The sequence below is a fragment of the Gouania willdenowi genome, chromosome 5, assembly GCF_900634775.1.
Source record: "Gouania willdenowi chromosome 5, fGouWil2.1, whole genome shotgun sequence".
NCBI classification, from domain to species: Eukaryota; Metazoa; Chordata; class Actinopteri; order Blenniiformes; family Gobiesocidae; genus Gouania; species Gouania willdenowi.
Genome location: NC_041048.1, coordinates 29,038,916 through 29,054,769, shown reverse-complemented (window position 1 = coordinate 29,054,769; position 15,854 = coordinate 29,038,916). Strand labels below are relative to the sequence as shown.

The 15,854-nt window shown below is 39.4% G+C and overlaps 1 protein-coding gene across 5 annotated transcripts in view; it reads right to left on the bottom strand.

Annotated features, from left to right (window-relative positions):
• The window catches only part of setd5 (SET domain containing 5), an 81,994-nt gene that overhangs the window by 25,324 nt on the left and 40,816 nt on the right, over positions 1 to 15,854 (bottom strand). For 2 of the 5 annotated variants that reach the window (XM_028447726.1, XM_028447728.1), the window contains 10 exons: positions 7,617 to 7,716; positions 7,006 to 7,262; positions 6,120 to 6,178; positions 5,853 to 6,040; positions 5,661 to 5,699; positions 5,050 to 5,340; positions 4,678 to 4,826; positions 4,472 to 4,589; positions 2,736 to 2,845; positions 1,513 to 1,762 (listed from right to left, as the gene is read on the bottom strand). In XM_028447726.1, coding sequence (XP_028303527.1) covers positions 1,513 to 1,762; positions 2,736 to 2,845; positions 4,472 to 4,589; positions 4,678 to 4,826; positions 5,050 to 5,340; positions 5,661 to 5,699; positions 5,853 to 6,040; positions 6,120 to 6,178; positions 7,006 to 7,262; positions 7,617 to 7,716 — 1,561 coding nt within the window. The remainder of the gene's footprint in view (positions 1 to 1,512; positions 1,763 to 2,735; positions 2,846 to 4,471; positions 4,590 to 4,677; positions 4,827 to 5,049; positions 5,341 to 5,660; positions 5,700 to 5,852; positions 6,041 to 6,119; positions 6,179 to 7,005; positions 7,263 to 7,616; positions 7,717 to 15,854) is intronic. The other 3 variants (XM_028447729.1, XM_028447727.1, XM_028447731.1) reach the window with 3 other exon arrangements.

Sequence of the window (15,854 nt, the reverse complement as noted above, 5' to 3'; positions counted from 1 at the left end):
ACAAACATCTCTCCAACTCACACAAACAACTCAAGCACAATGGACAGGCACAGTCCGGGCACAAACTGTAAGTTGTCCTTGGGAGATGCTTGAATGAGCTCTTAATGAGAAACAAAGCTTCATCTCTGCCGCTTCAGTCAGGCAGGTTTATCAACCCGGCCCTAAATAATGATTTGATCCCACCAAACAAAAAGAAGAAAAAAAGGCTGCAGTTCATCATCAGAGCACTCTTTTTGTATTCTGAAGGTCAGACGCTGACCTATACCCCATTAACCACGAAAAAAAAACATTTTATGTTAAGCTGATATTGGCAAAGAATCAAAATTGTATCTATTTTTTATTTGGTACATTTAAAAACTATATGAGAAAAGATTCTTACGAATGCAGTTGCTCAGTTCCCATGCAAAATAGACATACTACCTACGTACAGTAGGTGTAAAGTTTTCTCAAGAAACAACAGTTTTCAACTGCGGGCCTATACTGTTGGCCACTGTTGCATTGTATTTTTTCTGAATAAAAATGTTTCTTAAAATGATCACATTCAAACACCCCCTCCCTGGTTTTACCACAGATCTTAGCAGCTGTGGCTAATATACTAGCTTACCACCACTGTGTGGCGAGAGAAAGAATAATGCAATGCAAAGCGCCTTGAGGGGGGATTCACTAAGATCTAAAATAAATGGCGGTAAAGCAGTTGCTTCCCTAAATCCTTTAGTGACGCAGTTTCTACACCTTCACTAAAATTGCAGCAATGATTAGTGCACGTGCAGAACTGGTGCAGACCACCCTTTTTTAAATGAGCATTTTGTACGTGTTGTGTTGAACATGGAGGGTGAACATAAGTGCGCGAAAGCAAAAATAAGAATTAAGCAGCAGAACTGGAGGTGTTAGGAGAGGAAACAAATAAAAACATGGATGAATTACTGCAGATAAATAAATAGATATTCTTTAATAATCCCGCAGTGGAGAAATGTGCATGGATGCGACTGTGAGTGGTGCATGCGCAACCATCGATCGCCTGCATGTGTGTGAGAGACAGTTACCCGCAGAGGAGAGATGTGCAGGCACGCGCCTGATCGTGTGTGTGTGAGACAGTGACCCGCAGAGGAGAGATATGCAGGCACGCGGCTGATCGTGTGTGTGTGAGACAGTGACCCACAGAGGAGAGATGTGCAGGCACGCGGCTGATCGTGTGTGTGAGACAGTGACCCGCAGAGGATTGACACACACACACACACACCTGTGTGTTTGCACCTTCTAGTCAGTCGTATTATTTTCTGGTACTAAAATTATCACCGCAAACAGTTCCAGATTTCATGAATCGTATTGCTCCCCCAGTATAATTTTATTTGTATTTCCTCCTCCCATATTTTGCTCCCCCTTGGAGATCCGCCTACTATGCATATTCAGCGTGTGGAGTGACGTTTATTCATGTTTTAATACCACTAAACCTTTAGTGAATCCGCCTTCAAATGTCTATGCAAGACACACACACCACACAGACACAGACACCTGTGTGTCACTGGTCCCCTGAAGATCTGTGCCCTCTTGTTGTTGGTCTAGGGTCTGATTACTGTCATCATCCACGGTTCCCTCAAGCTCTCTTCTCCGAGCTTTTCTTCGGCGGGTTTCAGCCCCCATTAGCGGCGATGGAGCAAGCATCAACAGTGAGCTCACCAAGTTGCCCGTTGGGCTTAGGTTATGCTTTTGCACCGGGCAGTTCTGGTTTTCCTTGTGACAGGCACAGTCCACTTTATAATGGCTAGGATTTTGATAAAAAGAAGAAAAAAACATTTAGTGTATGTGTAGCAAATATAGCTGACAATAGCCAATTGTAACTTCTGCATACATCCTGTAAAGAATATTTGCCTCATTCCTGTTTCTATTTTAGCATAATGATGCTATATCACAAGTAAACACAAATTTAAATGCCTAATTTGCCCTGGGTCAAGAAGTCATTAAATCACAATTTAACTGCAGCTTCTCACATTTATACGGCATGCTAAAAGCAAATACACCAGCCAAAACAAGGCCAAATTACCACCTGATGGATTAAGAAATTATTTTAATCTAACTTCTCTGACACATGTAAATTGGTCGTTATGCAATCCTCTTCAATTAGTGGCATATATATCTTCATATACACTACCGGTCGAAAAGCTTTAGAACACCACACTCTTTCTAGTTTTTTACTGAAACTTATTCAGTTTATTGTGTCATTGCACTCTGAAATGAAAGCATAGAACAAATAAGCAATTTCAGTTGAAAAATAAATCATGGAATCCATGAACAATGCTGTTCACCTGATGCTCATGAGGGTCTGGTACCACAGTGTGTTCCAATGCTTTTATGCAGTTGGAACACCTGTAGGAATTAGTAGCACCAGGTTTCAAAGCTGATTCAACCTTCATTGCTGCAGAACAGCTTTAAATTGTTAACCCACTTCATGGTCCCTGAAAAAAGACTATTTGTACAATTCTGAAATGTAATTTTTTTTTTTAGTTTTGGGTAACGAAACCTTTTTTTAACCTCTGGCTGTTCAGTACAATTTATTGGACTTGCATGACTTGAATTGCAATAAATAACTGGAAAAATTAGGGTGTTCTAAAACTTTTGACTGGTAGAGTACATCCTTTATAAAATTTTTTTTTTTTTTTTAAAGATCTATAACTTTAGAACACATTCAGACAAAGTCAAATCAAACAAAAAATAAAAAAAATCATGGCATGACTTACCAGCTCTTAAACTCATAGTCAAATCCAATAGTGACCTCAGCATCCTTTGTGATTTGGCCAATGGCATAGATACATAAATGAATCATCCCCTCAGCAATATTATGACGAACCTGAGGCAAGTAGGGAAGTTATTGGCTAGGATTAATGGTAAGACTTTGATTAAATACAATAAAAATTTTGAGTATGTGCTTAAGACTAAAGCTCAGCTTTTTTTTTTTATGTCAGTCACTTCTGGAGTCAAATAATTGTCGTTACCACTTTGCTTAAAAAATCTAACAAAGTAGGGTTTTTTCAAGGCACATAATAAATAAAAGTATTGGCATCAAACAGTTACTACTTTTACAAATTTACAAAAGACCTTGATTTTGATTATAAATGAACATAATGCAAATTTTTTTGATAATAGCTCCACATCTATATTTCAGCGTTATTTTTGAGACAGCTTAATAACTTTTGATATCACAAATTTCTTGCGACCTAAAAGACTTTTTTTCTAGTTTTTTTTAAGTTTTTTATCATTTTGGGTTGGATGTGTAAAAAAATACAGAGTAGCCAGGATTAGTGCACAAAGTGACAAGATACGCCAGCTCAGATATTCTTATCCTGCACTATTTTATTTATTTATTATTCACCATTTTTCTCTTGCTTTTCTTTAAACTGCATTTCATTTGAACTAGATATATATTTGAGAAAGTGAAAGTATAGAATACTGTTGTTAAAGACTGTTTTAATTTGAAAAAAAAAAAAAGATTTAAAGATCCTATATCATGCAAATCAACTTTTTTGAGCTTTTAACCTTGTTACAATGTTAATTCCTCATCAAAAATTCCTTCCTGCATCTCTGAGAAATCCTCATTGATCCTGCTCTCTGAGCTGCTTTTCTGGCCTCTTCTTAAAAACGAGAGGTTCAAATGCTAGTGACGTCACTACAATTCTGAACCATCCCCTTCAGAGAGGGCCTGCTGCCAGTGCCGCGCCTCCACGGTGAACACTGCAGTGTAGGCACCCAGGGAGCAGACATCGCATCGCCTTTGACTTCATTTGACATGTTTGTGACCGAATGCAACGTGAGGTGATAAACAAATGATTATCACCTTAAATGCACTATTATTCTATTTAATAAAGATAAAGAGAAAGTGAATTAGCAGCTTAAAACTCCGATGAGTGTTTGAAGCTGCTGACTGCTGCTGCTGGATGAACACACAGTGCCAAGACGAACTCACACAATAGCCGCTTAAATAGCTATGTGTTTTACTGTAATGTGAAGTTTTTTGGCTGAACAATAAAAACAGTGTGTGGATAGCAAGATAAAATCGCTTTAGTGATCACTGATCTGCCTCAGAAGGAGTCATGCAGGAGCCTAGCAGGCAAATCAGTGTATAGATACGCCCACTCATGAATATGCATAAGCAGGCAGCAAACAGCCCATTGATCAGAAAGTCACTTTTTAAGAGGGCTAAAACTCTGGAAAACAGGTGAGTTTGAGAAAAAAAACCTCAAAGACTATGTTTTTGGGGTTCTTCGAACAAATGGAGATGGTTGAAAAATGCATGATATGAGACCTTTAGCAACAATTTTTTTTAATCAGTAATTATAGTTTTTATCAATTACTAGAGACTTCAGGTGACCCCACATGGGGTCACAACCCCAAGGTTGAAAAACACTGGCTTAATGCTTAAACCACCAACCAAAGTCATAAACAGGTAAAATTGGGTAAGAAAATATAAATATCTGACCTCAGCATTGGGAATACAAGACCTTCTGACAAATCGAGCATCATTTCCAAAGGTCCTTGCATCAATGCACATCTCTACATTGTTAAATTTTGAGTAGAACAGAACAAAAGGGTAGGGTCTGGGGAAATAGAAGGATGCAACAATCTTTTGTCAAAACGCTCTTTAGATACATGTTAATCAGTCAATCCAATATTTTAGAAACTTACTTTTTGAAGAAGTGACCATTGACTTCAAACTGTTGTTTGAGCATGACCTTCCCACGGTATTCAATAATGAGCGTGTCGGGCTCAAGTTTTTTGGCTGCACGTAAAATTTTTCTGTGTTTCTGGACACGAGTCACACGCCCCAACTGGACCTGCAGACAGAACGTTGAAAAAGGCACATTTTAAAGTAGATGAAAAAACAACCAATAATATTGCTCTTTAAAGAGGAAGTTGCAAAGCTGGACCAGATTTTTGTAATGATGCAGCAATATAATACAAAATTTTAGCATATTGTAAAACATCGCCCACTACTGCTGATACTGACATTTAAATAAACCCAGTGCAATCCAAATAACTAACTAAACTCAGACTGACCTGCATCCGTGAACCTAGCACTGTGTTGTTACAGGACAACTCTGAGTGGTTGATGGTGTCCATTGAATCGACTGATGCAAGGCTCGGTGCTGTAGTAAGTTGCGTTGTGGTAGAATTATCTGTCTTTAAAGCAGTGTTCCTGGTAGCTCGGGGAAGCTGAAGCAATTTCTGGATGTCTGCACTGTACTGGTTGGCATGAGCCTCCTCGTACTGATCTGTCCACAGCCGGATTTTGCTCTCCCATCCCTCTGCTGTGTTCTCATCAAGAATGTTGGCCTCAGCAGTTGATATCTATATACAACAAACGATGGAAGAGACGTCATGAAAAAAGAAGAAAAATCCAAATGAAAAATTGTCCTTTTTTCCAGTACATGGAAAATGCAGTATCTTAAACTGGTTTAAAAAATGCTGCTAGTTGTAGCAAAAGGGATTTATGTATAATGAGATTATGTTATTAAGAGAAAACTAAATCCTCTTTTGGTTATGAATATAGCTGTGATCATTACTATTACATCTGGAGTGGACATTGAAAAGGAATATAGATTTTCTTCCTTTAAATATAAGTACCGTAATATATGCTCAAACTATACACAAAATATGGCTGATCTCACCTTCATTCGCATAGACTTCCTTGAACCCTCCCGAAATGCCTAAAGCAACAAAAGTGAAATTTTAAGTGTTATGGACTTTTATTAACAATTGAAGAATCTGTATTCTCAAAGCTCACAAATTACCGGTATGTTTTCCTAAAGGGTATGTAATGGCCCATGCTTGTAGAAAGATACATATGGTTTTATACTCGCCTTAACTTTCTTGCCCTTTGGTGTTCCGCGTCCTTTCTCTGTGCTCTTTTTTCTTTTTTTTGATTTGCTTCTTTTGACTCGATTGACAGTGAGCTTAATGCTGGTAGGGGTGTGTTGGGTGGCGGTGTATGAGACCGTTGCAGGAGACACCTCTTCATCACCACTTTCTGTTTCGCTGCTCTCACCAGCTACAAAAAGAGACCTATAATTGTCATATAACATGAGACAATCAATTTACTTTAACTTCTTAAAAACAACTTTTTGTACCTGATACATTTTCTGACTTCCTGTGTTGATCTTGTTTTCTTTTTCTTTGGTCAAGTCCCCTACAAAAAAAACAAACTACATCATTGTATGATCTAAAATGAAAGACAATTTGGACAAGGGATTTACAATACTAATTTTTTTATGTGACATCATGGGCTTAATCTCAACCAGAAACTATGTTATCAAAGCTAAAACACCTTCTGGCCTTCTTCAGCCTTTTTAATATGGTAAAGGTACTTTATTTGGAAGAAATTGTGAAGCTATTACTAGAATGCTTTTCATAATAACACCTAAGATTATTTTCAATCAAAATTATCTTCAATCACGGGTAAAATACATGGCACCACACAGCTCATTACATGTTTCAGTTTCTTTGGCAGTCTTCTTTACTCCTGGGGTGCCGAAAGAAATCCGGGACTGAGGCAAGGCAAATTAATTTTACATTTACACTTTTATTTGGCTGAAATTGTTATTTTATAAACACTTAAAATACAGATTGCACAATTAGTTTAATGGTCTTGTGATTTTTAAACTTCATTTTTTGACTACCTGTTTTGATACAGTGCCAAATGCTCAACACTGTATTTAATGAAACTATTTTATTCTGTTATGACAAAAGGAAATACTTTTTAACTAGGTCTTATTTAACCCTGAAATGTGTAAAGATGCAGCCTAATAGATGCTATGCCTCCTTTATTTTTAATTTTTTTCAAACTTGAGCAAACAATATTTCCAATGGTTCAAATGTCATTAAAGACATAGTAAATATACATAATTCAAAGTACAATGTTTATTATATGCTGACTCTAGAAACAAGATAAAAATGCCAAAGAACCTGTACTTAAGTAATAAGACTGATTAATTTTAGAGAGGATTCAAAACCCACCTGCAGTTGTCACATTTGATGAGCAGGCCATCCGGTGTCAGGCTGCAATGACACCAGCTGGTCCCATCCTCCTCAGAGGAGCTGTCACTGTCAGCCGAGTTGTTTTCGGCAGTTCCGTGGTAGCGGGAGCTGCGTACCACATCGTTGAGATCCATGCGGGGAATGATAGTTTGGGAAAAAGGGGAAGCAGGTGGTGTGGGGGGAGGGGGAGCGCCATAGTTGTGATCCTGACAACACACAACGGAAGACTGATGCATCTTCAAACAACGGGTGTTCAGGCAAAAAAAAAAAAAAAGGGAAATGGAAAATGGAGACGAATGAAAATGAGGGCAAAAAACAGGTAGGCTATGTGAAACAGTACTGTTAATACGAGAAGTAGTTTGGGACACAAAGGTAAAACCAGTCAAGAAATATAAGTATTAAAATTATTTTGTTTTGTCAATTTCCATTTTTCAAGAAGATTAGAAACTAAAAAGAAAGATTGTAAATATTAAACTAAGTATATACTTGAGCAATGCATATTATTAATGTTTTTAATTACAGAAATACAAATGTATGCAATAAGACATGCAAGGATTAAATATGATAATTAGAGAATGATATGAACTTACAGCATAAGGAAGACCCCGATACCCATGACTCTGTGTACTTCCACAGCTTTGGTTGTGCTTGTTCTCATTCACTGCAGGGCTGGCTTCAACCGATTCAGGGCTTTCAAAAAAAAAAAAAAAAAGAAGAAAAGAACCTTTAAAAATGGACAAAAGCACTGATCATCTTGATTTTTCTTTTTGATGTGCTGAGTGAACAACTTTTCACAATGCTAAAGAGTTCATCACTAGATGGCACTAATACCTTGCTCACCACTAAAGATTCTTTATTTGTCTTGTCAAATATGCATATTTGCACACACCCAATACAGCATAACGTGGATGGCTGTTCATCATAGGAATGGGATCCACATCAGAATCAGAATCAGAATCTTTTATTGACCAGGTACAGTTTAGAACAATACGAGGAATTTGACTAGGTAGTTGCAGTGAAAGGAGACACATCAACACACCGGAGCAGCCATTTGCGGCGCCCACATATTTAGGTGAAAAGGGATCAATAACAGGAGGAGAGGAGGGTTGAGGGGAAAAAAACTGCCAGTTTGAAACTGATTTCCCTAAACAGAGAAAGCAGTGTGAAACCAGGAAAAAAAACCGCCTCTGCAAACATAATGTAAGCATGACACAGTCAAACAACTCGAGACAAGGCATGTAGGAAGGGTTGGGTGGGAGGTTGGCTGGGGGAGGGGGTCAGGTGGGAAGAACAACAGGAGTCCAGCCGTTTGGGGACATGGGCGTGCTGCCAGTCGGCGCTGCAACCACGCCTCCATGCAGCTGCGGATGGGAGGTGGGGAAAGATGGCCGACGAGGCATTTGAAGTTGAAGACCTGTAGCTGCGTTACTGACAACCAGATGACGTGTGGAAAAGTTCAGCATCAACAGTTCCAGGAGGAATGTAGGGAAGGAGCGGGGGGAGGGAGTGGGGGTAAGAGCCGCCGTCTGCAGAAACTTCCTGGTGATAAGAGTTGAGACAACCTTGGCTTTAGCCTTGGCTAGCTGGGGAGCCGAAAGGGAGATAAGCAATGTGATTTGATACAGGCTATGTTAATTTCCAATAGCCTTCTGTCCTGGGTCTCTCTGCTGTAATCCAATGAGTGGCCTAGTTTCCACTTCCAAGCTTGCTTTTGATATCGATCAACACATGAGTCTGAGTGTTCAGAGCCCTGCTCCAACTTCTCCCAGTTGTTATCCATAACGCGTAGACGATCCAAAAGCAGCTACATCCTTCAGAAATCACTGGCAGCTTTTCCAAAACAGTCACCAGCGTAGTACGGACTTTTCGATAGATTAGGAAGCCACCAGCTCCGATCAGCAGCATGCCTACTATCATTATTCCAATCATGTAGATGTCCTCCACGTCTTCCACGGAAAGGATGGACAGACACACAACTCGCCACTTGTTCCAAGGGTCAAGTGTGTATCCAGCCGCAAACGTCCCGCTTGGACATGCGGGGTCACCACCCCTGGTTCTTTGCGTCGAAAAAATCTGATCGATAGCACTGAGAGACCAACTAATTAATTCCATTATTCCGGTTTTGGATGAGTTGCAGAGAGAGGCTCTTGTTAGTTTCACAAGACCTGACAAAGCAGCAGCTAGGAGAGAGATAAGACGGAAGGGAGGGAGAAACAGAGAGTGCGACTGACCTCGTCGAGAGAAGCAAGAAGAAGGATATAAGATTCCTGCTGCTTAACAGAAGGTTTTCCTTGCCGCCATGATGAATTCATGTTGGGTGTGGGATACATATGTATGTGTATATACGTATATATGCATATGTGTATCCATAAAATGAAGAGTCCGTCCTTAAGACTGCTCTACTGTAAAGTGTCTTGAGATACCATTGGTTATGATTTGGCGCTATACAAATAAAAGATTGATCGATTGAAATATTTAGTTTCAAGCAAATAAGTTTACATAATACCTCTCTTATAAATTATAAATTCACAAACAAACTGGGATGTGCACTGGGAGGCATTGGTCAGCTTCAAAAACATAATACATATAATTAATATTATCTCAATTACACAGTTGATAATCAACTGTTTGATTTAAATTATCTGCAATCATATTTAAGTTAGTATAAGGACTCCGTGTGTTGAGCGCGTCACAATGCACCCGAAATCCATTTCGGGTGTTTCCCTTTGAATATGTAATGTAGGCGGATCTCATTATGGGACGCAAAAAAATGGGAGGGGCAAATACAAATAAATTAATGCAATACAATTTGCGTTGACCATTGCTATGCCGAAAAAAGTACGACCCATAGATTGTGCAGAGATTGTGGCTGCAGGGAATGTTGACACAATACATAGTGGAGATGGGGAAAACAAGCTCTAGTTAACCCTTTTAGTATAAAAAAAATTATTCAAATAAAACAAGTCAATATTAATAGCCACTGAAAGAAAGTGTGCCTCCAGTGTCGCTAATAATAATAATAATAATAAGGTTGAATACAGCATAGCCATAGCCATGCATGCCGATGAACAGTTGACTTAACTGGCATACCGTAGTTTTGTATGAAATAAAGATTGACGATTTTGTATGAAATAAAGATTGACAATGAGATATATCACTAAAGCATAACAGGTTACATGTACTTAACAGTATCATAACCAACTCAACATCTGCATTGCTTCCCCCCATGGAATTAAATTCAGAAGGTCCAGTTCTTATAGTGGGGTCTCCTAACCCTCTTCCCCTGGTGAGGGGTCTGCAACCTTTACTCTACAAGGAGCCATATTGCCTCATCTCACCTGGATTAAAGTCCTCCTGGATCCAAAAAAAATACCTTCTCAATGAAGACAATACAGTGTATTAAATTCTATACAATTAAAATGATATAGAATAACGTTTGATTTAATTTGATTTCAATTGATTATGCAAATGGGAACTTAAAAACAGTTTAAAATAAAATAAATTGACATCAATAAATAAAACAGTATTGTTTACATGAACTCAATGTTATATAAAAAATATTTTTTTTAGTTAATGTATTTAAAGGGCTACAAAAAGTAACTTGAATTTGATAACACATAATAATGTGATCAACACATGCTAATTGCTCATTTCTTGCCACACATAAAGCATGCATATTTAACTGGCACATTGGCAGTTAAATTAATCTGTTCAAACACAATTAAAATCTTTATTTTCTTCCAGAATTGTGTTTTTGTCGGTTTAGTTATCTTACCAGGGATTTAAAACTTAATGTTAGTCACAGGAAAGTTAATGGTCTGTAGATGTTGCAGGAGGTGAAGTAAGAAGGTGCTGAGTCATTGCACAACATGATTTGTTTTACGTTAACAAATTGTTAGATTTTATTTGTCATTAATCATTAATAGCCTCAATAAAAAATGACTTTATTTTGATAGTTTTTTTTTTTTATATATATACTTTTTATTTACAATTTTATATTACATGGACAACAAGGAAGAAAAAAAATGAATAAATAAATAAACAAATAAATAAATTAAAAAAAAATAAAAAATAATAATAATAATAATAAAAAAATAATTTAATAATAATAATAATTTTAAATAAATAATTAAAGAAAAAGAAAATAAATAGATTAGGGGGGTAGTGCTCCTTGTGAAGATTCAGTCCTTTATCCTGTAATCAATCCATTTTGTCCAGCGTTTCCCAAAATGTCTCAACTGGTTTCTTAGATAGTGAGTCCATTTCTCCATTACGTATATTTCCTCCAGTGTATTTGTCCATTGAGTCACTGTTGGTGGGTCAACTTTCATCCAGTTTTTGGTAATGTTCTTTCTCGCTGCAATTGTCATTATTTTAAAAAGATAGATATCACTTTTGGAGATGACTTCAACCGGTACAAGGCCAAGGTAAACGACAGGGTCCACAGGTATAGTACAACACAGTACATCTCCCATTACTTGTATAACTTCCCTCCAAAATGCTTTTATTTTTGGACATAACCAGAAGATGTGTGAGTGGTCAGCATCCGCCTGCCCACAGCCCCTCCAGCACAGCTGTTCACATTCCAGTGTTCTCTTTAAAATTTGTGGTGTTATAAAGAAACGTACCAAGTTCTTCCAGCCAAATTCCCGCCATCTCCTTGAGCTGGTGGAGGTGTGCTGCGTATCGCACATGCTGTACCACTCATCCACAGATATCGTCATATTTAACTCCCTTTCCCACTTTTGTTTTATATAAAAAGTGTTGGATCCATTTTGTTTTAGGCTTTTATACAGTTTTGAGACTATCTTAAAGGGAGTGGCTTTGTATGCTTGTATTATGATTTCTACTAATTCGTTTCCTGCTGAAAGCTCTTTTCTGATTTCAGTATCAAAAAAATTTCTTATCTGTAGATATCTACAGTATAGAAATCGCCATTTTCTAAATCAAATTCTTTTTTAAGTTTGTCAAATGATTTTAATGTTTTAGGTGTTCTATCTTCCATCATTGTGCATAACGCAGTTATCCCTTTATCTCTCCATTGATTAAAAGTATCATCTATTTTTGCTGTTGTGAATCGAAGTGTTTGGGAAGGCCAGATTAGTAGTTTAGAGTCATTTTCCAAGTTATATTTTTTCCTTATCATTTTCCATAATTTTAGTGTGTGTTCTACAATACCATTAGCACCCATTAATTTTATTTCTGTCTCACCTATCAGGGTTTGTGGTTGGGATTGGCCAATGTTTAACTCAATTTGTTTCCATTTAGCCTGATAATCTGGAGAACACCAGCAGACAATATATCTCATCTGAGCAGCTAAATAATACTCCTTCAGGTTTGGTAGTGACAGTCCGCCTCTATCTTTGTTCAGATGTAAAGTTGTGAATTTAACCCTTGGTTTCTTTCTTGCCCAAATAAATTTTGAGATTTGTTTATTCCAGGCTATAAATTGAGATTCTGGTATCTTAATTGGTAATGCTGAAAAAAGAAACAATAACCTTGGCAGCACATTCATTTTTATAGTTTCAATTCTAGCGCTGAAATCTAAGGATAGTGCCGTCCATTGTGATAAGTCATTTTGTATTTTGTCATTTATTTTAGTGTAGTTTGTTTCATAAAGTTTGTTTGTGTCTTGTGTAATCCAAGTTCCCAGATATTTAATTGAGTTTGTTTCTTTTTTCAGTCTGTATTCTTTCCTTATCGCCTTCTTTATAGACGTGTTGATTGAGAGTATTTGTTACTCTCAATTTTGATAGTTTTATTGCAAAAGAGTCAAAGGGCCACAATAGGCCCCAGAGTTGCAGACCCCTGCCCTGAGAGAACCACAGCTGAACATCATAGTCCATCAGTTCTGGTCCCTCCATGCTGATTCTGATGTGTAAGCTTCATCGCTGAGCTCGGCACGTTCTTCTTTTTTACTGCTGCCCTCAATGTGAAGGGCTCTTCTTGTCTGGCTCCGTTCACGGGCCGCGCGCACTCCAAAGGAGCACATTGGTGTTTATAATCGGCACAATCACAGTTACATTGCCCGCAGCCACGTTGCGTGACCGCGCACAGTCTCCTCGGCTCACCCACAGCGCGGAGAGAAAGAGAGAGAAGTGCACTCTGTGGGACGTGGCAGCGTTCAGCCGCTCCGTTCAAAATAAGGTCATCCATGCGCACTCACACAGATGCGACCAGATAAAATTTTCACTCGCACACATTGAAAATACCCTCGCATATGTGACCATTTTGGTCGCAGTCTCGAGCCCTGCCTTGAGAGTGTAACTTTCATTGTTTTCACCCCGTCTCAACCTACAGCCGCTCCACGGACACATTGGCCCATTTTCAGACACGAGTGCGCTGACCACTGTGTTTGGTGGTCGCATCATCCCAACATTCCATTTCTGCCAGGTTGTTTCGGTGGGAAAAATGTTTCAGTCACCTTGTCTCCTGCTTTGGAAACATCATCTTCTTTGGCAGACGAAGTGCCTTAAGAAGCACATATTCACATATATATTAAAAAAAAAAAAAAAACACATTCTTTGGTTTTATTGGCAGAGGGGATGCACATCACCACCAAGTGTACAGGAGTTGTAATGACATGCTATATTCATAGAGCAAGGACACACAGCGCCTAAATCTATTTGGAGCGGCCCGCAATGTTTGGAGGCAGGAGACGAGAAAAACAAACGCCCATGCACGGCAATTTATTTAGTTCGGCAAAGTTCAATTTCAATTTCCGTGTGGTTAATTGATTTATTGATCATCATCCCTGGCATAAGTACAGAGCCCCATAGGCCATGAAATTCATTCGGACACAATATCTGCTACCTCCACCAACCCATGAGAGTAATGATGCACCAAAAATTTGGCCACCAAAAATTTTGGGCCGAAAATGGCCCAAAAGTGCGTTTGCGGTTTTTCGGCTGAAACCCTTTTATTCACCAAAACAACCCAGCCGAAACAAGATCTAATGACCCAAGCAAACACCACAGTCAGTATGTGTCTGTATACGAGCCCATGTGTCCGTGGAGCAGTCATGTTTCGACGCACCTGAGTGTCTTCTGAGCAGAGGTTTGCAAAGAGTGAAACAATGAAAACTTCACACTCAAGCGTGATTTATGTTTCTGTCACGTCGACAGACGGACCCTATTCACTGTGACATGTTGCTGCACACATTTCACAGATATCCACTGCACTTTATCACATCTGTACTTGGTCCACGTTAAAGAGATCATTAAGTGGATGGGATTAAAGCTGCAGGCACAAAAAATTATACATGACGCAATGAATGCAGAGAACCTGCTTGGAGACTAAGAAGTGGTCAGAGCAGGAAAGCAGAGTGTTGACAGAGTCAGGGTCAGACTTCACAAACTGTTAAAGCAGAGAAGTTGCTGTTCATTAAAAACTGAAATGCACTTTGTATTATGAGAGAAAATATTCAATTTTTCGGCAGCCCAGTCAGTTGTACATTATTATTTATTGTATAAGTTAAATATCTTATTTATTTCATTTTATATTGTGCATTGTTGGAATGTCACGACTAAAAGATTGTCATATATTTTTATTTAATTTATTCATTTAAAGGCACACCGTGCAACTTTTGGCCACTAGGAGCGCTAGACCGGTTACTTTCACACAAGCACCCCTCGTGGCCACAAGCGCTGCAGCACTGTCGCAAAAATCAACAAACAGTCAGTCGGGCCAGCCTCCCTTGTCTTTTGATTGTGTATGCAGACAGTAGTTGACCTGTAACTTCGGGTTAAGGATTGGCTCTAAGGGCTGGGATTGTGCCACGGCTACAGTCTATAGGCTGGAGCAGCCGCCGCCACCAACGCCCTTCTCTCCCCGCCGCTGGAGTCCCGGCACTCGGCTTTCCTCGCTGCGTTGGTGGTGCTCTCCCGCCACTCCCTGGCCTCGCTGCAGTCGTCAGCCCACTTCGCAGAGGGTCGGGGTAGCGAGATGATGGGCAGTGTGCGCAGGGCCGTCCGTCCCCTCAAACCCCCGGCGAAGGGGGCTGACAACGGCGGCGAAGCCAGGAAGTAGGTGGGAGAGCCACAGGCGAGGCGGACTGACGCGGCGAGGCTGGCCCGCTTCTCCGGCAGCGGAGAGATGAGTGCGGCGGTGGCAGCTGCTACTCCAGCCCGTAGACTGTAGCAGCGGTGCAAGCCCAGCCCTGAGAGCCAATCCTTATCCCGACGTTACATATCTAACTTACTGACTTCCCTTTGTTATGGCAATTATTATATTAATCATTATATCATCAAATGTGTATTAATGTGTACAATTTGTCATGTGTTGAAACACGATGACTGCATTACTCTTTGCACTTTTGAACAGCTGAGTCATGTTAGCACACAGATAAGACACCAGCCTGAACCTTCAAAGCCAAAGACGGGCTGACATGCTGACGCACACGCACTATCAAAGACAGATATCAGTGGCGCCAACCTTCCTCAATACATCCACCTCTTCTTCAGTCTCCAACATCTCCACTGCTGGGAGCATCTGAACCCCTCCTTTCCTCTCATCAGGGTGGAACTTTATTCTCTATCTGTATAAAGCTTAAGCTGTAGAACTTTCCCAGTTAGTTGTTGCTGGCCGCCTTTCCTTCCAACAGGATGGAAAACTTTATTTTTGTACTATTTTTCATTTAGTTTATAATAAATCCTTTTTTATAAAATCATGCTTTGACTGGACATCATCATTCAACCAGGGCACAAATCACGTCTCCAAATGAGGTCAATCGGAAATTTGCCGTGACACCTTACTATGGAATCCACGTTTAACTCAACTATCGCAGCGATTGTCCACCATTAACCCAACACAAAACTACCAAATTGTGC